The sequence below is a fragment of the Aplysia californica genome, unplaced genomic scaffold (assembly GCF_000002075.1).
Source record: "Aplysia californica isolate F4 #8 unplaced genomic scaffold, AplCal3.0 scaffold00152, whole genome shotgun sequence".
NCBI classification, from domain to species: domain Eukaryota; kingdom Metazoa; phylum Mollusca; class Gastropoda; order Aplysiida; family Aplysiidae; genus Aplysia; species Aplysia californica.
In genome coordinates, this window is record NW_004797422.1 from 278,852 (window position 1) to 306,631 (window position 27,780).

Here is a 27,780-nt window from a genome sequence, read left to right on the forward strand (position 1 = left end):
TTGGCGGAGGGGGGGGGGAGGGTGAAAAAGAGGGTGAGGAGTGAAAGAAGGAGTGAAAAAGAGAGGTATATAAGGAGGAACAGAAGAAAAGAGAGGGAGGGAGAGACAGAGAAAAAGAGACAGAGGTAAAAAGAGACACAAGAGAAAGAGAGGGTGAAAGAAAGAGAAAGAAAGAATTAGAACACATCGGTATTGACCTGTGTCTCATGGTAGACAGAGCATAGCAAATACAAGGCCTATAAGGATGAGCATCATCATTTCACAGGAGATTTAGAGACGAAAAACAGGAGAAGCGTGCAAAAGTAAAGGCAATGGCAAGGAAAAATTTGGCTACATCGGTGTAAGAAAGATGTTCAAGCAAAGATATTTCACTTAGGGGAACTGCTCCTTCTCAAAATACACAAGGAGACGGTGAAATAGAATTGGGTAGGGTGTGCACACTTTTCATGTTCCAGTATCCGGCATGTCAAATCATTCCTATGACCATCAGCAATACGTGTAATGTGTTGAGTGTCTGTATAGGTGAGATGTTGCGTATTAAGTTACATCGACATGTGATGTACCATACGAATGTAGGTATGTCATTGTAGGACAAATTTCCAAGCACGGATTAATAAAAGTGTGGATTTTATCCATTGGCTTTTTTTTTTTCTTCAAATTCTCTATTTCACAGAAGTCAGTCAAACTCCTTTGAAGGTTGTTATATAAACAAGAATAACTATGGCCCAGTTACTGACCACTTCAAGGAAGAAATGAGCACTCAAAAGTGGTCTCCTCAAACCACTCACATCATATCAAGATATGAGGTTATTATGTTCTCCATCATTCTTATCAGTGTCCACATTTCTGGCTGACAACCAGTGACTGCAAACGACGTTATTTTGCCATTCACATAATTTATACCATTTAAGAAACTATCTAGTTAGTCCTTAGTCCCTCCCTGTAAGGGCCAACTTGGGTTGAGTGGGACACAGCATTCCCAGCGGACAGATGAAACTCAATGGAAAAAGTGTCCTAAAACAGGAACTGAATTCTCATCTTCTATGCCTAATGGCAAAGAGTCTAAGCATTATAACACAGATGCTAGTTACTTCAGACTGTGTTACATTCTTCACAAATCCGCCGAGGGTGGGAGGTTGAAGGGCACCACTGGAAGGTCCGGCTTCTTTTCTTTCCCTTTTGTTATTCCTGTCTGTCTCTCTTACTTTTTCTCAGCAATAAATGACTATCATTGTATTGATTTGCTTCTCTTTCGTTATTCCTGTCTGTCTCTCTTACTTTTTCTCAGCAATAAATGACTATCATTGCATTGATGTGCTTCTCTTTACTAAAAACAAACAATCAGATAAACAGTAACTGTCGGTGTAGTTCAATGTCTGAGTTAGTGAAAAGCAAAAAACACTGTGTAAGAAAAGGTTAGAGAAAGGGAACATTGCTGGTTAATAATAGAAGGGAAAATTGCTGGTTAGAGAAAGGAGAAATGGCTGGTTATTGGATTGGAAAGGTAAATAAGCTGGTTTGAGGAAGTCTAATATACTGCTAGTTAGAAAAAGGGTAATTTGACGGTTAGTGAAAGGGTACACTGCTGGTTCACGAAAAAGTAGATGGTCAGTTAGTGGAAGGGTGAATCACACTCAAGAGTGGTCAGCAGTAACAAACAGGGGCTGGGGGCATGGGGTGTCGTCGGTCAGTGACCAAGGACTCGGGGATGCATTTCACCAACAGTCTGAGAGCATCACAGCCTGGCTTAATTAACTTTTAGTATACGGAAAGCTATTTCTCCTTTGTACGTGTCCTGGGTTTTTTTCAGCCAAGTTTTCATCTACACTAACTGACCTATTAGTGCGCCCGAATTTAGCTTACTTTCATAAAATAACACCAAACTGAGTTGAAATGAATGATCCATGCTGTAAGCATACAGTCTGATTATTGATCAAATGAATTTGCTAAGGTGATTTTTGTTATGACTGTAAACAACTGAGTGATGCAGTGAGCCAGTTGAACTAGCGCGCCGCATACTAAGAGTTCATTTCATATCAAATGCACAATGAAATCTAAACTACAAGCACTTCTGGCACTTTGCTATTCATATGCAGTCGAACCTACTTAAACGTCCACCTGTCTAAGACAATCGCCTGTAAGAATAACCACTTCCCACTTCCCCACGCGCGCTTTTTCTATATTATAATGACACAGTCCAAGACATTCACCTGTCTAAGAAAACCACTTTTCTCCTCGAGGATAGGTGGCTGTCTCAGACAATTTTTACTGTATCTGACTAAAATTGAAAGGGTTTGTACTTAAAGAAAATTATAATGTTAAAGTAAAAGGCTTCACACCACTCCAAAAAAGAAACTCATCTCATCCTTTTTATTTTATTCTTCTGACCACAGTCCCCTGTTGCAGCAAGCTAACTGGCATTATGACCATTGCCTCATTCTGGGCTACTGTCCAATACAATATTTATCATGCACACATACACACACATGCATGTAATGATAAGACATGAACATTTATTACTTTTCATTATTATTTCTACATATTACGATCTTGAAGGAACCCTAGAGGCAAAACGCTGAGCGACTTTTTTGTCTACCGTTAATTTGTCGAAATTTTATCCAAGTCTTCACTTCTTTTTCTGCACTTCTACACAAACATTTATTACTGGTGACTGTCAACGTTTTATGTCAACATCGACACAATTGAGGTAGTTTGGAGCACCGGCTGCTTCTACCATGTCTGTTGGGATAAACTACCACAGAGTGGGATACCCACTTCAGGCTGCTGTGGTGACTATCTACAGCAGTGTAAATCCTAGCAGGCCTGCTAGAAACTTTGACCGTCCACAGTGGCATACACTCATGTAGGCTTGCCATGATAATCACAGTAATGTAATCACATGGTTCCATGCATGTCAGATAGGAGAATGGCTAGCTATAGTAACGGAGACCAGTATGGGTTAGCTAGAATTATGACCATGACTATTTACAGTAGTTTACACCCAGGCAAGCAAACTTGGACTATGACCATCTGCAGCAGCGTAAACCTACCTAGGCCTGAAAGGACTATGACTGTGTACAGTAACCTATCCAGGCCTGCTAGAACTATGACTATCAACTGAACATAGTTCCGCGTAGACCAGCAAGGACTAAGACTACGACCATCTACAGTAACAGAGACCCATGCAGACTGGTGAGGACCATTACTATCTACATTATAGCGTAAACTTATGATTATCTACAGTAGCATAAACCTTTGTACGCCAGCTAGAACTATGACTACCTACAGTAGCATGCACCTATGACGGCTTGCAATGATAATTTTCAACAGAAGTGTAAACCCAGGCAGGGTAATTACGACTATACCTATCTACAGAAGTGTAAACCCAACTAGGCCTGTTCTGACTATCTACAGCAGTGCAAATGTATCTGCACCAGCTACGATTATGTACAGAAATAAAAACCCAAGCTGGCCTGCTCTAATAATTTACAGCAGAGTAAAAGCGTCCCGGCCTGCTCGGACTATCTACAGAAGAGTAAACCCACACAAGCCTACTCTTATATATGGCAATCTACTGCAGTGTAAATGCATCCACGCCTGCTATGACTATGTACAGAAACGAAAACCCACGCAGCACACAGGCCTGCTCTGACAATCTACAGCAGAGTCAAAGTGTCCCGGCCTACTTGGACAATATATATAGCAGTGTAAACCCACACAAGCCTACTCATATATGGCTATCTACTGCAGTGTAAACCCGCACAAGCCTTCTCTTATATAGGTATCTACTACAGTGTAAACCCACACAAGCCTACTCTTATATATATATATAGCATAGCTGCCACTCATGAATTTAAAAAAAGGAGGAAATTCATGCGAAGGTGGACGCGCGCTCTCCGAAGGCCGGAGTAAAACCAGTGAAATCCAGAGGCAATATACTGGAAAATCTAGCCTATGGTTTTTGGAAGGGAAAACTGTCATATTTGTTAACCATAGGCAACCGAATTAAAATGTCTTTGAAAAAACCCAAAAAAAACAAACAACAACAACAAAGGCACTAAGTAGACTAACAAGCATTTGAGTTTGAGTCAATTTGACACAGTTTGGACTTGGCGACTAAAAATCCAGTGTTTGTTGCAAGCTGGTGTCTTATAAAAAGATTTCTTCCACTTTAAACTTGCACATCGATGTAGAGCGCGCGCAGTATTGGATCAAGGAGGCAACACCTTTGCTGCTGTACTGAGCTCCCCTGTACAATTGCGGTCCCATTTGCATTTAACTTAGTAGTCCCTCTGTTGTGTGTAGATCTAACCTGAATTAAAATTATAGCCTAGGCTTTCTAATCTAGATCTAGAATCTAGATGTCTAAATATGGGTAAATCTAGATTACATCTAGAGATAGATTATAATCTAGATCTAGATTCACTTCAACAGCCACAATAGCCGTCATGTAAACAAACAGGACCGCAATTGTAAAAGAGTGCCGCGGGCCGCGATTTCTTTAGCGCACCAAACTCAAAGTGCAGCAAGCGGCTTGTTCAATTTTCTAATGAACTTTTCAAGTCGCACACCCACTACTTCTTTCTCATTCCAGCTCCTTTATTTTCGCATTCTGCATCAATTTCTCTCGAATTTCCGCCGTTTTCAATGAAACTCAGCGTGCTAACTTCCAGATGCCCGATCGACACTGTGTTGTTCCACAATAAACAAAGTGAAACTAGCGCTAGGCCCTAGAAGAACGGAAGTAGAAAGCAACAGGCGGACATGCGCAAGCTGCGTTTTCGTCTCTCTCCCGGTTCGGTGTTTTCCGCGTGTAAAAAAAGTATCGCAATTTGCGGCCGAGAGTGGTCCAGCGGAGGAAGGAGGAAAGTAGCGGGAAAAGCTAAATGAAGCGAAGTTTCCGCTATTTAGCGGGAAAGTGGCAGCTATGATAAAGTTATCTACTGCAGTGTAAACCCGCACAAGTCTACTTTATAAATGGCTACCTATGCCAGTGTAAACCCACACAAGCCTACTCTTACATATGGTTACCAACGGCAATGTAAACCTACACAAGCCTACTCTTATATATATGGCTATCTACTGAAGTGTAAATGCATCCCGGCACGAGTCAAAGGTCAAAGAGCAGGAGCAGGTACTCGGCTCTCTCACCGCTGTCCACACAAGCTGGACGCCGACTGGCCAGAGCTTTAGCCAGTGCCCCAACCAGGCCTCCCATTTCCTCCGGGCCGCTGGACACTGGTCTATCCTCCTGATTGTCCACCTTGATTACATCATGGGATATCAAGTGAGGAGTTAGCAGTGGGGTTTTTTTTCAAAAAGCACAAGAGACACGAGCGATATTCAGAGTCCTGTTATAATAATACTACAGTGGCCCGGACAGCAGTTCTCTTCTTGACCTCAAGCTTTCAAGTTCACTGACGAGACATGAGTATTCTATTTCATGGGTAACTAAAATCTGAAAGAGAGAGTCGTTAGAGAAGCGTGTGTGAGTGATTGTCCAACGACGTTGCACTATGAACTGGAAGCTAAAACAAAATGACCACAGCAAAAATTAGTAGGAAAACCAAGACAATATGGCAGACAAGTAGGTCACAGAGGGATGGGGGTACACCAGGTTGGAATCATCCGGATGAACACGGCTGCATGCAGAGACTACACACTGACATTTCCTTCCCGCACACCATCTACACGTGATCTCTAATGGGAGAAGGGTGTATGTGTGTGAAGTTTATTGAGCTGGGACGAAGCAAAGAGGTTACCACAAGCCACAACAACCAAAGCAAAATGAGGACGAACATGGAGATTTGACAGAGAAATTTGTTCTACGAGCACCAAGTACTCCCATTGTGAGCTTTAGGAGTTTGTAAGTTGTCAGTATTACCTTATCAACCTTTGAGTCAGAACGAGTAAAAAGTAAACTTTGAGCCCCCCATTCAGAACTTACTTGATCTGTCATGCACATTCAAGACCTCCACTCTCCATGGGATGGGGGGGGGGGGGGACATTCAAATCGCCTTGACCTCATGCACGAAATACATTTTTAAGTCTTTTAAGAATAGGGGGCCCAAGTTAATCATTACTCTGACTCTAAAGTAAAATCTAGGACATTACTCTATGAAGTTTCCCTATCATTAACTCAACAATGTTTGTTAAACTTCCAACTCATGAGACCAAGGATGGCTCTAGGATGGACGACAAGCGTCAAACTCTTAGACAACAATTTAGAATGATGAGAAGATATGTTGCAAATTGTATGGGTTTAACAACCTCTTTGTCACAGACTGAGATAAATATGTATATCGATTGCATACCAAGAAAAGAAAGCTACACCTCAAAGATGCCAGTGGCCATTGTATTATAAAATATACGAACTGTAGCTTTTTCCCCTAGACAGGGTCTTATTTAACCTTTTACTGCTTTAAAATATTTGGACACAAAGCGTGCCCCTCTCAAAGATATGATAGTACTTTGTTTCAGTCTTTTCTTCGAACGTAAAATAGATAGTGAATCAAATAACCAGTCTTTTCCTACGTTTTTCACTTTTCGGATACAAGACGTTTAGTAACAAAGGGCGTCAATTGCTGTGGGAATCTAGAGCCAGACATAAACCGATAGTGCTCTTAGAAACGAAAAAAGGCAACCAGAAGAAAATCCGTCCGGCAACAACAACCAAAGCAACTGAAAAACTCAGAACCTGTGGCAGCGACAGCGAGAAAATATTCCTACAAAGTGAGAGGAGGAGAAGTGTCAAATCTACAACAAGGCTCCATCACAGAAATAGATCCAGGGGAAGAACACACCACTCAGCCACATGAGCTTCCAAACATACAAAAGGAGATTCCAAACAATTCAACATTGCATTAGCACACTGACTTATAAGATTTATGAACTAAGTTGAGTAAGGGGGTTGGCGAGGGGGGGGGGGGTGGGGGGTGGGGGGGAGCAATGACCTGTCAATTGTCTGTATGGGTGTGAATTGGTGTAATATCACGTATTAATATTATTTAACACTGATTAATTGGTGGATGTACATATATGCTAGTCATTGCAAACCAAACTTCCCCACCGAGATAAATACTAATAAAGGTTGTATTTATTCACTGGGGTGATGTTCTGTACCATTTAACTAGAAGTATCATTTAACTAGAAGTATTATATGTGTACTTATGTATGTATGCATGCTATTGTAAACCAAATCAATGAAAATTGCAATTATTCCGTCATTTCTAGAAGTGGAAATATCTAGAGATTCAGAGTGGAAATTTGGGTTTGACATCACTCACAGACTGATATGGCATGTTCTTCCCAGTCCAAGAAGCCTTCAGAGCACAAACACCAAACAAACAAACGACATGTACGATCCATGGTAGCGGTTGCGTTACCTGATCCATGGATTTGCTTCTGGCGATTTGCCAGAGCTCGGGCGAGAGCACCCACCAACCCGTTAGCTTCGTTTGACCCTGATGAGGGTCTCTCGCTCGGGTCAACCTATATTTGTATATACAGCAGCAAATAGGGTTATTGAGTGGCACTGCTAGAAACATGAAATGAAGTATGGTACACAATACGTCAATAGTCATGTCCAGGCATCGAAATAAAACGAAGAGCAAAATTAAATTATACTATTGCAAATACGAGAGTAGAAAAGAACAGAAATTCAAACTGAAACTCAGCACGGATGATCAAAGGTTATGTTAGCACCCAAGAAAGAAAATGTCTCTTTCATACTCTAGCAATACCCCCTCTCATTTAAAAGAAAAGCGAGCAACAAAAGAAAAACAAACAAACAGTTCAGATAAATCCAAACCTCATGGCTGAAGAGGAACACCGGATTAACCAATGTGCCTTTGTTTCTGAGGAATCAAACTGAATCTTCTGTTCCATTGAGTCTTGAGTTTACGCTCAGTCATTCTAAAATTCAATGAACAAAATCAGATCAATTTACACGAGAAAAATCCACCATACAAACACTTTGTAGAAATTGTGACAACTGAAAACAATGTCTCACCAACATCTTCGATGTGATGGTTTGGCTCTTCATGGGAGCAAACAAAAGATATGGGTTCGATCATCTTGTGGGATTATCTCTCTGATGGAGTGCTGCTTCTCACTCGGCTTACATTGGCCCTGACACATACGGTTCAAGCAGCCTGCCTCCAAAAAGACCCAATTTGTGTTGATGGAGGCGTAAAAGACTCCTCACAATCACTTACACTAACAATCAACAATGTCTTCTTAATTAGAAGTTTCTAACTTTTAACAGAAATGTTTCATATATATGAGAATGTTGGGGAATTGCTTCAAAACAAGATCAAAAGACAGCTCACCTTCTTCAGTTGAGCCCCATGTCTGATGGCGTCCAGAAGCTGACCGCGAGAGTCGGCCGACTTAGGAGCCTCATTGCTGGTGTGAGAGGACGTCTTCAGACTCGCGCCACCTCTGAGGGTGAGACAAAAAACACATTGAAGAAGAGTATCCTCTAACCGTAGCAATTGATCTCTTAAAAATTTTTCAAAAAGCAAAACAAAACTTTAAGAAGGACTGTTCCAATTTAAAAGTTGAGAGTAGACGCAAAAATTACCCTCCCCCCCTCCTTTTATTCTATTTTATAGCTTATGCCAACTCTAATTGTTTTATTATGAAACCATAGATCGACCTAAAAAATGATTTAAAGAAAAAAAAAAGAGCTGACCTATTTCTTCTGATTACAATACAGCACAAATTATGCTCGTGTGACATCATTTTGAGTGTAAGTTTGTTGACGGTTCATAAGCAGATGATGCTTTGAACAATTGTGCATCAGGAATTCATGGCACTTACAACTAATCATAATATACGCCACCTAAATTTAAGACAACTGAACTATAAGGATACATCACAGACTTGAATTATAATATCCTAGACCGGACAGTACCACGAGCGCCGCTCTTTGCTCTCTATAAAAATTTCACTGTACTGATGAACCCCACGGGCATGCAAATGAAGGGCAAAGCACTGATTTCCCTACAGTCGAGTGTGTGCTCATCTTTTACCGTCTTGCTTCTTGCCCTACATTCGTTTCCAACTATAGAGTCAAACGGTGCATTCCACGAAGAACCAAAACTATGCCAGAGTGCAGGATTTTGGATATTATTATGTAGTTCTAAGGGATACATACAGCCGAACAACAACCGAAGTTTGCTCTGAACAAAAAGAGCCACAGTTAACTCCTAAGCTCCTCCCTACCTGATGGCTTCCATCAACGCTCCTCTCCCAGAGGTATCAGCTCCGGCTGGGCTCGCCGTAGGTGGTGGAGGGGGAGGGGGAGGAGGGGGTGGGGGTGGGGGGCCTCCAGCGGGGGGAGGGGGAGGTGGTGGGGGTCCTCCTGCTGGGGGAGGAGGTGGGGGAGGCCCGCTGGAAGGTGGTGGTGGCGGCCTCGAGCCCATTGCCATAGGTGGGGGAGGGGGAGGAGCCGCAGACATGGGTGGGGCCGGAGGGGCGGAGCTAGGGGCTCTGTGAGGAGCTCCTGGGGCGCGGGACGGGGGTGGAGGCGGGGCGGCTCCTCTCATGGGTGGAGGGGCTCCACGGCTTGGGGGAGGTGGGGGAGGCATGGCTGCCCTCGATGGGGGTGGTGGGGGTCCGGATGATCGAGCTGGGGGAGGTGGGGGCATTGACATGACTCCCCGGTTGCTAGGGGGAGGAGGAGGGGGGGCACCTGAAGAGGAGAAAGAGAAAAGCTATGGTCATTGTGTCTATTCATTCAAGAGCTACAGACGGTTACACAGTCAACATTGGAAATATTCTTCAGAGGTAATTTTTATCCAGGACCTAGCTAACTACGACCAAAGAAATAGATGAGAATTCATTGAAGCACTCGAGATGTGTGGCAAATTAGCTGTAACAGTTTTGGGCACTTTTTTGGAGCATTTGCAATACTAGGCATCCATCATCCATCTAACAAACAAGGAGCATAATAATAATATATGGCCTACATTGCTAAGAGTTTGACAATAATACAATAGAATTGGAATATGAATCCTCCATTATACTCCATATAGATCTAGTGATCTAAATAAATCTAGATCTAGTAGAACATGTGAATAGGAATAGGCCTTGAACGAGAAATCCGCATCCGATTCCAAACAGAGGGACTCAGCTGAGTCTAGAGTCTAGATCTAGAATCTAGATTAGATCTTTATTCTAAGTAAATAATTCACGCACCTGATGACATGCGTTTTACCAACATTATTATGACATAACAACTTATAATAAGGTTTGACACAATAGAATTGGAATATGAATCCTCCATTGGGGTCTATAATGATCTATAAATCTAGATCTAGAGTACAACAAGTGAGTCGGACTAGAAAGAATCAACATGATCTGAACAATCAGTAAACAAACGAAATTCAAAATGGCCGCTCGAGCACGAAACTGAAAGTAGATAATTTAGGTCGTCGTACTTTGTCGTATTCGTATTTCTATTCAGGTTCTGACAATTATGTTGGAAACGCCGATGTCGGCAGTCGGCACGAAAATGAAAGTGCCGACAAAGCCGACGGGAGGAAAAAGGGGGGGCTGGCAGTCGGCCAGGCCTCGCACTTCGCACATTGATTAACACAGGTGGGCCTAGCGATAGCATCGGCCGGCTCACGGGTCGGGTCGCGATTGTCGGATTTCAGACGATTGTCGGATTTCAGACGATTGTCAGCAAACATGCAGGTCTATAAAATCTTAGCGGTCACGCTCTCTTGAAATCACTTAAAAGTTAGAGTTAACATAACAGTTCACTGTGTATTTTTGCTACAGGCAAATATGTTAGAAGGAAATACAGTTGAACCTGCCCAAGACAACCACCCATGGTCAAGGAGTTGCTGCTGTTGCTGTTGTTGTTGCTGTTATTATCGATCCAGCAACAGCTGGGCTCTCGCCCTTCTGTTTAATGTCATGTAAGGATAAGTGCAAGATTGCTGCAGTTGCTGTAATGTTCCATAGATAGAGTGTGTTGTCAAAGTTAGGTCTCTGAGGGAGAAGTGTAGCTCTGATGTCATTTAAGGTTGTGCAGTGGAAAAGGTGATGATCCAGTCTCGTATGCATAGTCACACAAAGGACACATTGGCGGAAGTACTGTCAAGGAGAAAAGTGGACATCTTAGATAGATAGCCCTCTTGGACAGAGTCATTATAACATAGGAAAAAAACCAACCCAGTAGAGTGGGGAGTGGTCATGTGTATAGGTGATTGTCTTGAAAAGGTAATTGTCAGATTGGGAACATTTGTGTCAAGTGCCTTTCCGAAAGACACAATGTCAGAAGAAGCAGAGCCTCAAACCTCCAAACCCACCCAAATCTCACGGTTATGCGTCCGACGGCCTATCCACTAAATTAGGGACGCCACCTCTGTATAACCTGCAGGTGAAAAAACGAGTGTTCACACAGACATTTTTTCTCACCTCCACCTTCATTAGGTCCTAGCGCCTTCTTCACAGCCTCAATGCCGCCGTGCTGCTCCACAAACTCGTAGATGAAGTGGATGGTGTCCTTATCCACCTTATCGTCCGGCTTGATGCCCACGGACTGGAACAACTTGTGCATGTCCGGATCCAGATTGTCCATCTAGGGAAAGAAAGAAGAGTTGTTGACCCTCCCACAACACATTCTTTCAATTTGCAGATATATTATAGTTAAAAAGTTTTAGTAAGAGTTTTATGGCACTTGCAACACAATTAGGTAATACAAGAGCCCAAGATTAGAGGTGTTGCAAGAGAGTAACAAACATAAAAAAGAAGAAGGGGAGATAAGGAAAATAGATGTTTCATAGGAAAGAAGGTGTAAACCACACCAGAGCATCCGCCATCTACCTACTTTTGCAGAAGAGCCATACAAAGAAAGGAGGACATCAGACTACAAGTGGGAGTTGAAACGAGCATGAAATACACAGAGAGACAACATACCAAATGGTTTGGCCTACAATATGAGATTTGATGGCTTCAAGATAAAAGGAAGACCAAGAGAAAAATACATAAAGAGAGTCAATGAGACCCTCGAAAGGAACAATATAGCGATCCAAAAGGCAACACAACTGACCCACGTTTAACAATTGCATCTCCTCTCGATATCTTGCGATACAAGAGGACAAAAAAAGTAAAAGTAAAATAAGTACAGAGCCAAAATGATGGGAAAAGCAAGACAGACAGACAGACAGAAAAAAGGGGGTGGGGAGTAATGAAGCAAGGCCTGCCTGGGGCACTCTCCAACCACCCATACTCCCACATTTCACTACAGGAATAATAAAAATGGGATTCTTGTTTTGCCTCATTTCATTTACTATATGAAAGTCAAAGAAGAATAGAATTTTTTTTAACAAGACTTTAAAAAAATTTTTTTTAACAATAACAAAATAAAAACTCACATCAAATCCCTTGTCTGGATCCCATCCCACGTGGCTCACATGACTGGAATAAAAAAAACAACCCAAAACAAGCAGATTAGACACCAGTTTGCTTGGGAGAAGTTACAAACAGTGCCCAAAGGCAAATACACGAACAGTATACACAGTGGGCAGTAAATCATATGGTCGTTTTTAAGCACAAGGGGGCTATCCCGAAAAATACTTTTTTGAGAAAAATCGAGGGTAAAGTTTTTGCCCCTTGTTTAGTTTCTTTAAAAGGCAAGGAGAGTCTTCTCTACAACCTAATGCATACCAATGAAACCAAACTTCTCTTATAGGTAGTGCAATGCCCACTTTTGGAGTAGGTCAAGATTTTTTTTAAACCCCGAAATTTGGGTTAGCCCGCTTGTCCTTGAAAGCGACCATATGAGGCTTCATGAATTAGAAAAGCTAAAGCCAGAGTTTTCTGAATGCTCACAATGTGGCATACTATTCTCGGCTGGAATTGGTCTCGTTGGCTGTAGCAATAGCCAAAAATCATCTTAAGCCTTACTTTTTTACATTACCCTTAAGAAATATTCTCTTCTATAGATGCTTTGGTCAAGTCAGACACTGTCGGACAAACTTTCATTAGTATTATTAGTATACACAATAAGCTCCACGTGACTTAGACTTAGAGGGATGAGGGAGGGTGAATTTAGGAGCTATTAACCCTATCTGTACGCCCTGGGGTCATTTTGTACCCTCAGGGTTGTATTCTTCATATTTTAGAATACTTATAGTGCGAAGATCTCTTTGAAACTGTCAGTATGACTCAAAAAATCATTTCGACAGATGTCTATGCAAAGTGTATGGATCGGATTAACGAGATAATTTCCTCTTTGGAAAGTGGTGGCACAGAGTTCCCCACGTCGTATGGATACGATAATAAAACACGACGTACAGAGAGGGTTAACATACATGAAATTGGAGGGAGTTCCGATGTCGGCCTTGGTAAGCTTCTTCTTTCCTCCATCCTTCTTGTTCTTGTCCTTGTCTTTCTTCAAATTGTTGCTGGTGTTGTTGTTTCTGTTCAGGTCCACTGTTATGGTCTGCTGGGGAGGAGCCTGAGACTGACCCATACCTGAGGAGAGTTTGAGTGTCAGTTAAAAATAAATAAATGAATTTCACATTATTGAATCCCAGGGGTAAATTTGTTTTACAACGGTGTAAATAAATACACAAACATGTTAACACTTACAGTAACGAAGGCTCATATGGTGAAAAAACCCTAAGTACCAGTTTAAAACGCTGAAGCCAAGATAGAATTTTTTTAATTGGGAAAAAAAACCTTGACTGCCCAAAAAAACATGCTTTAAAAATCCATAAGGTTTATGGACCATTCAGCTATTATATAGTGTGACGACTTTCTTTGGTATTTACTTCAGTGCAGAGCGTCCATTCATCGTTTAATTATATTTAGTGTGCCTGATTGTGAGGGCGACTGTCGCCGAACATACTGTAAGTGTTAATAGTTAATACACGAGTACTACATAATATCATAAACACAAACAATCCGCATGTTATTTCTGGTCACCACTGAGCAGTACCCTGTATTTGAGCGAGGGTTATCATGTCTTGTTCAAGGACACACACCAGACGTTATTGTGAGCCTGAGATCACTATCCACTCAGCCACATGGACACCATAACGTTCATCTGGTGCTGGGAAAAGTCACAACAGACAGCCAAAAACAAAAGAGGAAAAAATTGAAGTACAATTTGTAGGCTGGGATGTTGTATCAAACTTAGCTAAGATTGTTCTGGACAAGGAAAATCAAGTATCAAGTATCACTGTTTATCTGCTGGGAAGTTGAAAACAACTCAGCTCAATTTGGTCCTGATAAAAAGCACAACGTCAATAGTCAATTTATCAATTACATAATAAAGTAGTGAGACAAAGAAGACCAGGACTTACGTTGAGGAACAGCCCCGGATGCGTTGGTCCCCCCACCACCGTGCTTCTGGGCCATGGTCTGGCGCTTCCTCTCTGTGGGGAGAAAACATGGAAGACATTAAAATGCAAAAATGACAGCGGGCAATTGAAATAGAACAAAATCTTATTACTAATATGCTCAAATTTGAGAAAAAAGAAGCACATTACCGAAATAACGGCCATTCAGTGCAGGGAGAAAAAAAAGTCACAGCAGATAGACAGACATGTCTTCAGTCTGTGCCCAAGGCCATTTATATACAGAGGATACCCCTTTATATTTGAAAATGGCTTTCACGAATGAACCCTTCCCCCTCCTCTTCTCAAGTACAGTATGTTTTAGATCAGGTTCATTCGCATTCACATTATATTGGGGGTCTCAAACTCGCAGCCTGTGGACTATTTGCAGCCTGCAGGGTGGTATTTTGCAGCCCCTGTGTGACATCAAAGTTAAGCATTATTGTTGACAAGTTTTAAGCTTTACATCAAAGTTGCAGGCTCACTATTTAAAAAATACTTGATACTTTTTATTGTGTGTGGAATACTTGCTGTGGCCCAGGCTCACCCTAACTCTACCGCCAGCCCCCCCCCAAGTAATTTGAATTTGAATCTGACACTCCTGCATTATACAGCCTGTTCTTACCTTGGCGCTTGAGACGCCTTTCATGCAGTTTCTGGTCCACAGCCTTCTTGAACTTCATGGCCTCATCCTCACTCGCAAAGTTCATTCCAGCTTGACAATTCTGGCAAAGACGAAGAAGCAAACTGTGTTGATTTGTACATTTTTTTTTTGTTACGAAACAAAAATTACACATTACTACAAAAAGCATATCCCTTCCTCCCAAACCTTAGAAAATCCACCCCTCCCCTCCCAACTCTCGAAAAGTCCACAACTCCCCTCCCAAATATGGGCACGTCCTCCCCCACCCTCCACCCACCCATTAGGGAACATCCACCCCTCCTCTCCAAAACCAGGGAATGTCCACCTTTCCCCTCCAAAATATGGGAATGTCAACAACCCCTCCCCCCTATCCCCCCCCCCCCTCAGTCCACCTCTCCTAAAATTGGGAAATCCCTCCCCTCCAAAATTTTGAAATGCTCACCCCATAAGTAAAAAGCCTCCTGCTTTCACTTTTATTCAACAAAGCGAGAAAGTTGGAAGACAAAAGGATGTACAACAAAGAAGATCAGCTCTGGAAATTTGATCAAAACATAACAATTACGATTGTAAATGTTAGTTCCTCAGCCATCAAATAAGATCGTTTACGACTTAAGTTGCTTCAAATCTGCCTACCAGGGCCAAACATCCGAGCAGACGGGTGAAGAACCTTTAAAAAAAACTTTTTTAAAAACTTCCCTTCATGGGAACTGAAGTCACATCTTTTGCGTGCAATGGTGGAGAGCCTTTACCAAACCATTACACTTATGACGCTATTTTTTCCCAGCAGAAAAAAAGTTAGTAGCCTAATTACACTATCATTCAATACTGCATCAAGTGTGTGTTTTATTTCTGTTATCAACCGACGCCTAAAACAAGACCACACCCGACACATGTGTGAAAGTGGATCTGGTAGCACCAGCACTGCCATTTGAACTGAAAACCTAGTATATGACAAAATCAAGACTTGTCATGAACTGGAAAAAAAAGGCAACTACTGTTTCAATTGTTACTCTCAGTAATGTTTGCATTCCATTGTATTCAGAGACATTGGTCCAAACTAAGATAGATGAGTATACTATTTTCTATTTTCACTGGAATCAAATCTTATTTTTTTAAAATAAAAATTAGAGTTTTTTCAGATTAGCATATACTTGGTTTTTTCATTCAAAAGGTAGAGCACTGCTCCAGACAGTCACAGTGTAACCCGAACTCCATACTTGTGACACTCCCCACACTTCGAACCTAAGTGAATTAAACTGTTATCTGAATAAATTAAACTGTCATCTGAGCAGGCCCACTACTCGTACAACAGCTTGCAATCCACTTGTCACTCGGAGAAAGGGTCTCCATTAGCTCAGTTGGTATTGTGTAAGACTACAAAGTGGTAGTCACCAGATGGAATCTCCAGCAACACGGTCTACATTTGAGTTGTTTCGAGGAGTTTTCAAGACCATTTTAATTTACCCATTTAGCTCGGTCAAATTGATGAGGGATCTTAAATTCACAAGTTCTACCTCTAAGATAAACGTACACCAAAGAAAAAGGGTGTGAAACTCACACTTTTTTTATTTCATTTGAAAAAGTACACTGCTATGAAACATTGCGTCTCTTGCACGCCTATTAATATGAGAATATTTTGCACATTATAATCAAGACAAAGTAGTTTGTTGCAACCACATTTCCAAATGCATCTATGTCCAGGTGTTTCCAGCATACATTTTTCCATAAAAATCTATTTTTCTCAAAGCAAACTTTGCCACTTACCTCAGCCTCAAAGGTATGGAAGTATTCTCTCGGTGTCTTGTAGACAAATTGATTGTACAGCTCTTGTTCCCAGATCATTTGCTGTTTCTGAGGACGGAAGGGGGCATGATTCAGTTTCATTTCCCAGACATATTTAATAATAATAATACTAATAATAATTTTTTTAAAATTAATAAATAGCACTCTGAAACAAGCTCTGAGCAATGTACAGCCTAACCACTACACCACAAACACAATGTCCACCCAGTAAGGATACTTCATGCTACAAATTACTTATCAACAGTTGAAAAATCTCCAATAAGGCCACACAATTCCATCTTATCAGAGAAAACAACAGAATAAAAACCTAAGATGTTAGTAGGGCCATGAACTGGACAAATAAAACCAACACTGATTTTCCCTGACTATATAGGTGCATTCATTACATTTACATTTATTGGAAAAAATGATTATAGAAATCCAAGAGAGGGGTCAAACTTTGATGTTGTAGACCTTCCGCCAACACTTTTTAGTTTTAGTTTAGATTTGGTAAGAATTTCACAGCATTTGCAACACAATCAGGTCATATTATAAGAGCGAAGATTAGAGATTACTAGAGAGAACATACAAAGAAAAGAAGGAGAGATAAGAACAGTAGATGTTTCATAGGAAAGAAGGAGCAACAGCATCAGAGCACCCACCCACCAACATTACACTGGAAAACCTGTTTATATAAAAAGGAACAGAAAGGTCAAACCTTGATGTCGTAGACTCTGATGTAGAAGGATCGCTTGGTGGCGTCCTTGACGAAGCAGGCCACACCGCAGCACCGCTTGCTCCATCGTGTGCGGTCTGGAGGGTCAGCCAGGTACAGCTGGACCACACCGGTAGCAATGGTCTGCACACAAAACAGCATTTATAAATAAAAACTGCAATGCATCAAGGCGAATGTAAAAATCACCAGACGTCAGCTCAGTTTTAGTTTTAGTAAGAGTTTTACGGCACTTGTAACACAATAAGGTCATATAAGTGCTGAAGATTAGAGTTGTTACAAGAGAGTAGCAAACATAAAAAAGAAGGAGGAGAGATCAGGACCACAGATGTTTGATAGGAAAGAAGGAGCAAACCACACCAGAGTACCCGCCAGCCACCCACACAGCTCAGTTTGAGAAAAGAGAAACAATTCCACCCATTTAAAGGTCATCCGGAGCTTGGAAAAAAAACAGACCGATACATAGAAACAACAGGGGGTTCATTTGCTCAACATGTATTGTGTTTGCCTGTCAACCCAGAGATCTCAAGTTTGATCCTAGCCACTGTCAGGTTTTTTTCTTTTCCTGTTTTCTACACTTCCTGATCACAGGGTAGGTAGGATCAGACACTTAGCTTTCTTAGATAAGGATGAAATATTCCAGAAGTACTATGTGGACGTTTTGCACATTGAAAACCCTTAACAGTTCTAAAATCTAAAAGAATAGGGCTTTCTGACTGGTGTCAAGCAAGGGATAATTCTAGAAACGGCGTAGACAAAACAGCCATTACTTAAAAATAATCTGCACTGTGAGAAGAATATCATACAATCAGCTACTCCCTGAGCTCTGGCAGGGGGTGCAACAAGAAGAAGACAGAAACAACGGAGTGAAAGGGATGGTAAATAAGTAACACCCTCTAACCATCCGCACAACACATCATTTACACACAAACATTCCATACACTTACTTGCCACATAAAATCCATCGCCATTAGCTAGCTAACTTCACCCTACTTCACCAGCTTTGGCAGAGTGAAGGACACTGGGGGGCAAAGATTGTGCTGCACACTCATCATGTGCCAGGCTCTTGCACTAGTTCTAGTTCTAAGGTTCTAAGGTCATATTTAATATAAGTAACAGACAGGTCACAATTAACAGTCAAAATCCCAAGCACAGCATCTTAAAGCATGAACATGCCTCGCCCCCTCCCACTTCACATCTTCTTATCTCCATTGTAAATATATGGAGATTCAGCTACACCTGTGACTGAAAAATATAGCAAGCTAGCCCATGTATTCTTTTCCTCTGGACAAAAAAAAGGAAAAAAAAGAAAATATGTAGGAACATATTCTTGATAAGAGCAAGAATGAACAAATACTTTCTCTGATTTATAATTTGGTTTAGTATACAAGTAAGATGTATGTTTTTCCTTGGGTACTTTGGCGTGAAATCAGAACTTATATTATATATATATAATACAATATATATATACTTGATGAATCTTAATTCCCTAGTAAGGTGAAACATTAAAATCCTTATCTCTTAACTGTTAACATCTAAAATACAGCAGTCAATAAAACTAAAGAATCGGGAATATTCAACGGGTAAACAACAGCATTTTATCAGAGTACTCAGCCCGTCTGAGGTAACTCTGAAACATGAACAGAGTAAAGCATTTTTCTTGTCACAACATGCAAACTGGACCATCTGCTCCTGTGTCTGCAGCCAAAAAGATGATGTAACAAACACATCTTTTAAAAATGTACTTAAAAAGTCTACTACATGGGGAGCAGGAGCAATTCTTAAAATGTGGTCCTCGTTCTCTATCAAACTTCGTATCACTTGAACAGAAATGGGAGACAAAGATTAAGAAAGTTGTTAATCTAGATTTGTGTCAACATCTCAGGGCTCGCAACATGCAACTATTTTCTTAATATAAAGCAATTTGTTTCTCTACACAAGGAATATAGGGTTCCTCAGAATGTAGTTTTTAGAAGTACTCACAACTCTTTATACTGACAACAGTTTCTTGTTTTGGGACAAGACTATTGATCATAAATTTGTCTCTGCAGGTCTACTTTTGAATTTTCACTCAATTTTCCAAGCCCACAGTGTGACTTATGTCTTTCTCTGATTTTATCCTGAGAAGACTAGATCTAGATTATAGCTTTTCAATCTCCATTGCAATAGGTATACAAAATTATAAGGCGGGGAAAATATTTTCTTAATTTTAAAAAGCCCAAATTATCCACTGGCATCTCAAACACTAAGAACTGAACTACAAAGAAACAAAAGTACAATAGCTAAATCTAGACTACCAAAAAGACTGAGGCCTACTGTCACTCACTGATTTAATGAGCAAACAGCAAAATCGGAGGGGTATCCTGGTCTGACGTCAAACAAGATGGGCGCCTTACCTAAAAATAGTTTGCGTCTTTCTACGATTAATCGCATGTCTCTTAGCCCAACATCCTCAAACCTCTATTTTACTGTTTCCAAACAATAAATAAGGAAACTTAAATCAGATCTAGATTAGATCAAGACTAGATCTAGAGGCAGACTAGGGACCAGACTAGAATATCTAGATCTAGGGTGTTGTTAGTTAGTGTTGGAGATGACAGAGAAGAAGAGAAACAGAGGGAGGTCTGCTGGCGTCTGGACCTGAAAAATTAATTGATATTTAAGATCTAACTCACCGTGCAAGACCTTCCAACAGTTTGGAACAATGCTTCATTTTCATGGTCTTGAAGTAGAATTGAAGGGGCGTTGACAGCCTTCTGTCTATTTTGAGACATTTTTCTTTGACCCAAGGGTTTCGCAACACCCACTAAGACCCAAGGAAGTAGAATGTCTCTCGTCACAGCCTACAAAAGAAAAACAGTCAGTGGGTCAGGTTTACTTCCGGCAACAGCTGGCTGGGTGTCTCACACTTCCGGGTTACCCCCAAAAATATCATACCTACGATGAGCCCCCAAATAAAACAACAGAACAAATCTTAATACAAACAATGTTTTGTCCATCTATACGTAACAGTGTCTTCCTTCGAAAATTTTGTTTTACTGTTAATTATTAATCAAGCAGTAATTTTTTGTTGCTCTCGTCTAGATTGATACAAAAGTTTTGTTTGCCAAGTAACGTTTCAAGTTTTAAGATCATAATTTTTATTAATAGAACAAAACAAAAATGGCTGCTTCAAGCCAACAACAGAGCATGTTTGTTGAAGCTGTTAAAGCAGTTTTGAACAGTTGGACTGCTCTTCAGGTTGTTTTTTTTACGAATCCATCTGTCAAAATTTAGATAATCAGTACTGCCTCTCAAAGATTTGAGTCTAACTGTAGTAGATGTAGTGTGTTTATTGCAATGATTAAACAAAATGCGTAGGCCTAGTTCCAGGTACAATGTTTACATTTACTCTTCAGCAACCATGCTGGTTTGATGCCTGTGCCTTAAACTTAAGGCAGGTAAGGAGGTGTAGCTATGGTTCATACCAAAACGTTGATCTGACTGTTTTAATGCTGTTTTCTTCATAAATGTGTGTGTCTGTATAAAATGAAACCTTAATCAGCCTTCAAAAGATTAAATTCTCACGTTTTTTTCATGTGGCACAGAAAAGAAATTGCAGAGTCAGCGGTTTTTTTGCACCATTTTATTTTTCGTGAATCTCAATAACTCCTTAAGATAGACACTTGATAATTGGCATGGTAAATATTCAAGGTAATATCTAAAACCTTACACACCCAATTTTAAATATCTACATTCCCTTTGGAGATTTTCAATCTTATGTGGCCTAGAATTAGATCTGATATTTCAGACTAGATCTACGTACTTATTACAAAAGGTCTGAAAACTTAAAACATGTGGGAAAAGAAGCAAAAATACCTCTGTAAAGTATAAGGAAGACATTCATGGACTATTGTGAGGAAATTTCAACCAATTCTGACAATAACTTTCTGAGACTACTCAAAATAGTGTAGCAGATTGTGTCAGAAATTATTCTGAGAAAAAAGATGTGTCATGCCGAAATGCCTTTCTAAATTTATGTTGATGCTGGCAAACTGAGTTGTTTATGTAAATTGAGTTTATTGTAAGTCTTTGCCACAAAAAAGAAGAGTTTTTAAATGATTTGACAGGTGAGTGACTGCCTTTCTTAAAGAAGTCATGACTTTTTCAAGCCAAAAAGAAGTAGAAGCTGCTACGTCCTTTTTATTTTCTTCCCAAATGTCTTGGTTTTGTGCATTTTTGGCTTCACCATGGTGGAATCTGAAACAGTGCAACAAAGGCACACTTAAACTTGCATCACATCTAGATCTGTATTATTTTCTCAATATAGCCATGTTCTGCTTGCTTGAGAGGATAACCGGCTTTGGGAACACCGCTCTCCCATTTTTAAAAAGTAAAAATAATTATAGTAACAGACCTGTGAGTTTTCCAGCAAATTCCGGCAATTTAGACTCCCACTAAAATTTGTCAACACCAGGCGGCCGTTTCCGCGCTTTGGGCCAATCGGAGGATTTGAGGGGGACATTCCCCTCTTTCCGCCCCCTTCCCCTTTATCAGCAAGGCCAGAATTTAGTTTAGAGGTCCTGCATTTAAATCACAGTCCAGGGTTGAAAAGGGTGCTGCTATCAATTATAGGATAGCATGGAATTTGGCGTGGGAAGGTGGACTGAGAGTGTAGTATTCCTGTTCTTCTTGTATCCCACAGTAAGTTTTAGACCACTGCAGTGACAGTCCATGTTTAAATGGTTATGATGAATGACAGATGAATGAAATATTACTTTTACAAGTAGTGAATTATAATAAGAGTCCCAAAACAGAGTTGATCCCCTTGCTTTGCTGGAAGGTATAGAGGAGATTCATGATTCCAAAGTTGCTCGCTGTAGCAATTTCCATTTTGGTTTCTTTTGTATTCATATTTTGCTCTGGTGATTTTTCCCTTTGTATTTTTTGTTGTTGTATGCACATTGTATAGAAAAGTAATACTGAACTTCTCTCTAAATTCACAGTTGGCAGTGGAGCAGGGGTTTGGAGGGCCTGAAAGCCAAGAGAAAGCAGAATGGATGGTCGAGGCAGTAGACACCTGGTTCAGAGAAAATGGTAAGAGGTCTCTGCTGTGTTTTTTGTCTTAATGTTGACATTATTACTAGTCCAATAGCAACAGTTGTAGCAGAAATTATATTGACAAACTGTGACATCATTTTTTATTGAATTTGAGGGTTCGATGAATGCCAGTGATGACTGATGTAAGACTTTTTATCGATGATGACAGGGACATCTGTCCTTCACTTAAAACAATGTGCCATGGTGCTTTTATTTTTTTATTTTTTTTTGCTTGCAATAGATCTTTATCAACAGGTTCAAGTACATATTAGTTTGTTTTCTTTAGTCTACAACAGCTCTTATTTTATTTATCTTTGTCATTCTCATTCAAAAACTTTCACAGAGAACAATTTGGAATGCCATGCTCAATGCTTAAGACAAATACTTATATGGAAAATTTCAGAGTGTGGAAGTCTGTTGAGGACAAAGATTTTCTTTTCTATCAACATCAGTTGCCAAACTTAAGGGGTAGAGCACAGTGGGTACTGGCTAAATGTTGGAAGTGGGGTAATAATATAGATCATAAAGCGCATAGAGCTTGCTGTTGAGTGAGAATTTGCATTACACAAATGTTATCTATTATTAAGTGAGCATGTATGCCGTCAAATATGAAATGTAAGGCAGGGTGGTGAAATCAGGCACTCATCAAAATAATGAAATTTAAGAAACAGGCTTTTTTCCACTGGTTTGGCAATTTTTGTCGAATTTTTGGATTTTTGGCACACCTTTTATGTCTTTTTAAAATCACATTTCTGTGTGGATTTTACTTTTTTTTAAACGCTGATTAAAGACACAAAAAAATATAAATTTTCAGTTTCCAAGTACTCTCAAGCAATGGAATTCACCAACCTTTGGTGGCCTTTTCTTGCTAATTTTACCTTTGAAACTGGGCAACCCCCAATTCTTTCAATCATGAATATCTCGACTTATATTCAAGAAAGATGGGTATTTTTTTTCTTTGAAAGCAAGAAAGATGAACAAGCTTTAAGAGGATATCAATTACTCAACATGCCCAAAAATTGATGAGCGTCGTGATACAAATGTATTTGAAGCCCCCAGTGTTGAAATTCATGGTTGCAATATGATAGAAATATTTCTGTCAAGGTCCCCCCTCTTCTTGGCTTTGGTTTTTTAGACAATTAACAGTTTATCCTAGCATTCACTAGAAAAATTGCTATACTTATGTTGGTGTTGGTACCTTTTGCATCAAGTGTTTGATGCCACCAAGTACATTGACCTGTCAAGTATCTATTTTGGTGTGTGTATTGGTTATATGTATTTTGCAGACACAATGAATTATCATGCACTAGATAGTGTAAGAGTGTTGAATTGCGTTTTTTTGTGTTTTTTTAATTACAGATGGCATAGAGCCGTATGAAGTAGAGGACTTCCTGGCCGACATATTGAATGAAGAATTTGACCTGCGTTTAGAAGACAATAGCCTTCCAGAGGTGAGTGGGTAAATTTAAGAGCTGTTGGCCAGTGTTGTACACGGCATCAATTTTCACACTATTTTGTGTCTTTTGGTTGGAATGACTCATCGGCCCTCTTTTGTTTGTTGAGTTTAGGTAAAAAAAAAGGATGAACAATACACACCTAAACGGGACCCTCAACTTGACCCTTACTTTTGTTTTTTGTTTTTGTAAAGTGTTTTACGGCGCTTGCAACTGCATAGGTCATATGAGCGCGTGGGACACACCTAATATTTTCAGTTGGTAGGAAATTTTGAATTTTCCCCGGGTGGCGGCCGAAGCCTACTCTTATCGATTTTAGACCACCAAGGGATCTTTAACGTGCGCAACTTGCACACGGGCCCTCCGAGATTTTTCGCCCTTGTCCGAGAAGGCTAGGTGTAGATCTTTCCTACCAGAAGATCAGGGGTGTGGCAGAAAGACAGCAGTAAGGAGGAGCCAAGGAGTAGCAGTAGAAAGGCTGCAGAAAGAGTCAGGAGCCCAGAGGAGGGGGCAAAGGAGGTGAGGGGGTGGGGGCAGAAAGTGGAAATGAAAGCAGACAACAGAACATTGCTAGAGAGCAGGAAAGGAGGTTAAAGGAGACAATTTTAGAGAAGAAAATTTTTCGGTCGCTACCCGGATTCGAACCCGGGACCTTTGAATGAGAGGCCAACACCTTAACCTCTAGGCCACGAGAGCCCCCACCCTTACTTTACAGATTTCAGTGTATATTTTTTGCATCCTCGTAAATCTAGTTGAAGACAACTGACTTTCTGACTTTTCACTTGGACATTGTTTGCTTATCCTGAATTTCATGAGGTTTTTGATCTCTTTACTTTTATTTGCAGATTTCAAGACTCATTTGCACCTTTTACCGGCTCTGTCAGGAAAACAAGAGCGAAGAAATTGCACAGAGATTGAACGTGTTACCCAGAGCCTCAATTCAACACTGCCAACAGGGGCAGAACAGGGTGGAGGAAATGGATGTGAGTGCTTTCTTCAGCCTTAGATAGTTAATGAAGTGGTAGAGGGAGAGATGCTTTGGACGGCTTGTTTTTGTACATGATCTTCTTTGTTCTATGCAGTGGTGTATAGTGGGTGGTTGGCGGGTGCTCTGGTGTGGTTTGCTCCTTCTTTCCTATCAAACATCTATCGTCCTTTTCTCTCCTCCTTTTTTGTGTATGTTACTCTCTTGTAACACGTCTATTCTTCGGCACTTATATGACCCTATTGTGTTGCAAGTGCCGTAAAATGCTTACTAAAATAAAAATAATAGTGGTGTATATCAGATCAAGAACTGTATGCTTTTTGACAGTATGTATTATGCAGTTGATGACAGACACCAAGGTTATCTAAATTGTGTCGGGGAAGGGGGGTAGAGAAGGAAATATAATATTTTTTATTATACAATACATATATATATCATCTTTCCTCTCTATGTAAGGTATCACTAGTCAAGTGGTAAGGCTGTCAGACTCAAAACAGGAAGGTGGAAGGTTCAAATCTTTGTCTAGGGCTGATATTGTCAGTACTTTTGTGTCATTGGGACAAGCACTTTACACTCATTTTCCTTACTTAACTTCTTGGTAGAAGTTATATTGGTTATGTAAAAATGCAATCTTTTCTTCTTCTTCTTCTTCTTCTTCTTTTTCTGCTGCTCGTCGTCGTCCTTCTCCTCCTTCTCGTTCTTCATCCTCTTCCTCCTCCACCTCCTCCTCTTTTTCTTATGGTCTCTAATGACAACGCTGGTTTTGTTTTCCAGAGTGATGAAGAGGCTCCTGGTCCCCCTCCGTCCTCCCACTCTAATGTCCCTCCTGCTGGACAGAATTCTGCATCACAAGGTCAGTTTCGTGTCTCCCTAACAAGTGAAATATTTCCATGTCTCTTTTAAGTGTGACTAATTTAAAACTCACCAGGGTCACAACATGAGGTTTGAATCAGCATTAGTTTAAGAAATGTATTATTGTATTGTATTAGTAAGTCTCACTGCAAAATTCGGACATTGTTATTAAGACAGGTTTCAGAAATACAAAACCATTTACAATTCCCATAGAAAAAGATTATTTTCTTTGTGGATACGATATTTTCTATTTACATTGTTGCTGCAGCCTTAACACTTTCCGCCCTTGTAGCGCGCAGAGCGGTCAACCTTTGTTCCCACGTACCAGGATTTGGATGTGGATGGGGTACATCATTACTATACCTGTATCTCGGCAAAAATACCCCAACCATTGTGAAATTTTCAGCAAATTGAGAAAATTGAATGTGATGATCGCTTATTCACCAAAAAGGGAATTAGAATCGGAACTGAGAACTTTAGATCCAGCATGTTCATCACCAGAATTCTCATCGTGGTTTAAGTGTAAAGCAGCACTCATGCCAGATCTACTCGTCATATTTCAAAAAAATTTACTCCAATTGTTGTAAACAGATTTTCAAAGGCTACACTAACTATTCAGAAAGGAAATTATTACTTTAACAAGTGCTCATGTCAAAAAGGAGATAATTGCTACATTTTAATTTTCTAATTTTCTGTCTATATCACACCATCACCAGTCGGCATCCGGTAGGGGAAAGAGACGGCTTCGACGTTCCGTAAGGGCAAAGTGTTCAGTCTGTGACCATCTACTTTTCCTATACATCTTTATTTCAACTAAATATGCAACAGTAGCAGAGCTTTTTGTGTACATTTCATGAGCTCACAATGTTGGTCTTGATCTGGTCAAACAATGGAAATCGTCGTCGGTGCTAGGCTCTAGAAGTTACTGACAATAGAATAAAGAGGGGGGAAAATAAAACGCGGGACTTGAAAACCTTTCGTGGAAGGTAACAGGAATTTCTTGTTTAAAAGCTTCACGTGAAACAAAATCTATTGTAATTATTTTAAGTAACTGTAAGAACAAGACAGAACTAAAAGATGAATAATGGCTATTCTTTTTACTTCAGTGATGTGTTTGTTATTTTGATTTTTCGCTCTTCTCTCTACCTCATTGATGATATTGCATTCCCCAGAAACCGGTGACGACATGGAAACGGCAGAGGGTGCTGAAGACAAAGAGGACGAAGACGGATTTAAAGTCGTCCGACATGGGCGAAAGAAAAGATAACAGAGGACTCTTGTCTTTTTCTCTCCTTTTTCTGCACCTTTACTGTTAATAGATGGACATTATTCACCAGAGTTCGTTTTGTTGCTCAGATTGTTTTTTTATGTGTATTTTTTTGTTTGAGAGACAAGGTGTACTTTTACCTATCCTATCTATCAGTGTTTGTTGATCTCATGCTTCAGTGTTGGAGGGTGCCACAAGTAGGTCCTATTTCTTTTCTTTCCCTCTGTTTTTTCTGTTTGTCCATCTTGCTTTTTTTCCCTTTAACTGAATGACTGTGTTATTGTGTCAACATGATTTTTTTTTTCTTTACTCAAACAGCCTCATGTGTCAGGTGCAGGGGATATTTAAGGACAGTGGGTTTTTACTGAAAATAGTCCAGTAAAGTAATAGTATCAAGGCGATACAGAAAAACTTCAATTTAAGATTTTAAGAAAATCATCCACCAGTGCTCCTTAGGCTCAAATATAGTTTGGAAATTTTTTTTGATGGCGTCATGTCATGTGTCTTACTCATGCTGCAAAGTTGGTTGTTGTTTTTTTGTGTTTTTTTTAGTAAAATCCTCTTTGTAGTTATTGGTGTTGTTGTTTTCTGGTGAATTTGCCATATATATACATGTACTTCAGTA

General features: G+C 40.3%; 2 protein-coding genes across 4 annotated transcripts in view; one reads left to right on the forward strand and one right to left on the reverse strand.

Annotated features, from left to right (window-relative positions):
* Positions 1 to 20,411, reverse strand: part of LOC101860566 (neural Wiskott-Aldrich syndrome protein) — a 24,202-nt gene extending 3,791 nt beyond the window's left edge. The window contains exons 1-11 of one of the 2 annotated variants that reach the window (XM_005097322.2): positions 20,194 to 20,411; positions 17,504 to 17,644; positions 16,768 to 16,854; positions 14,986 to 15,085; positions 14,328 to 14,399; positions 13,332 to 13,494; positions 12,393 to 12,435; positions 11,434 to 11,596; positions 9,229 to 9,697; positions 8,331 to 8,442; positions 5,152 to 5,263 (exon numbers count right to left, since the gene is read on the reverse strand). In XM_005097322.2, coding sequence (XP_005097379.1) covers positions 5,152 to 5,263; positions 8,331 to 8,442; positions 9,229 to 9,697; positions 11,434 to 11,596; positions 12,393 to 12,435; positions 13,332 to 13,494; positions 14,328 to 14,399; positions 14,986 to 15,085; positions 16,768 to 16,854; positions 17,504 to 17,644; positions 20,194 to 20,292 — 1,561 coding nt within the window. In that variant the 5' untranslated portion in view covers positions 20,293 to 20,411. Of the gene's footprint in view, positions 1 to 5,151; positions 5,264 to 7,385; positions 7,492 to 8,330; positions 8,443 to 9,228; positions 9,698 to 11,433; positions 11,597 to 12,392; positions 12,436 to 13,331; positions 13,495 to 14,327; positions 14,400 to 14,985; positions 15,086 to 16,767; positions 16,855 to 17,503; positions 17,645 to 20,193 lie in introns of both variants that reach the window. The other variant, XM_005097323.2, reaches the window with a different exon arrangement.
* Positions 20,412 to 20,653: 242 nt separating this feature from the next.
* LOC101861121 (pre-rRNA-processing protein TSR2 homolog) lies at positions 20,654 to 27,725 on the forward strand. Of its 2 annotated transcripts, none has more exons than XM_005097324.3 (6): positions 20,654 to 20,758; positions 22,504 to 22,594; positions 23,957 to 24,048; positions 24,897 to 25,034; positions 25,811 to 25,889; positions 27,061 to 27,725. In XM_005097324.3, the coding sequence occupies exons 1-6, from the start codon at positions 20,681 to 20,683 to the stop codon at positions 27,153 to 27,155; spliced, it is 573 nt and encodes a 190-aa protein (XP_005097381.1). In that variant the 5' UTR covers positions 20,654 to 20,680; the 3' UTR covers positions 27,156 to 27,725. The 2 variants fall into 2 exon arrangements, with proteins under 2 accessions (XP_005097381.1, XP_012937393.1); XM_013081939.2 differs by lacking the exon at positions 20,654 to 20,758 and adding an exon at positions 20,794 to 20,958.
* The last annotated feature ends 55 nt before the right edge of the window (positions 27,726 to 27,780 follow it).

Bases quoted from the DNA above. Each gene is read 5' to 3' on its own strand.
- LOC101861121 (XM_005097324.3), top strand. From the start codon at position 20,681: ATGGCTGCTTCAAGCCAACAACAGAGCATGTTTGTTGAAGCTGTTAAA. The intron at 20,759-22,503 runs GTTGTTTTTTTT...CTAAATTCACAG, and splicing joins ACAGTTGGACTGCTCTTCAG to TTGGCAGTGGAGCAGGGGTT. The intron at 25,890-27,060 runs GTCAGTTTCGTG...TGCATTCCCCAG, and splicing joins ACAGAATTCTGCATCACAAG to AAACCGGTGACGACATGGAA.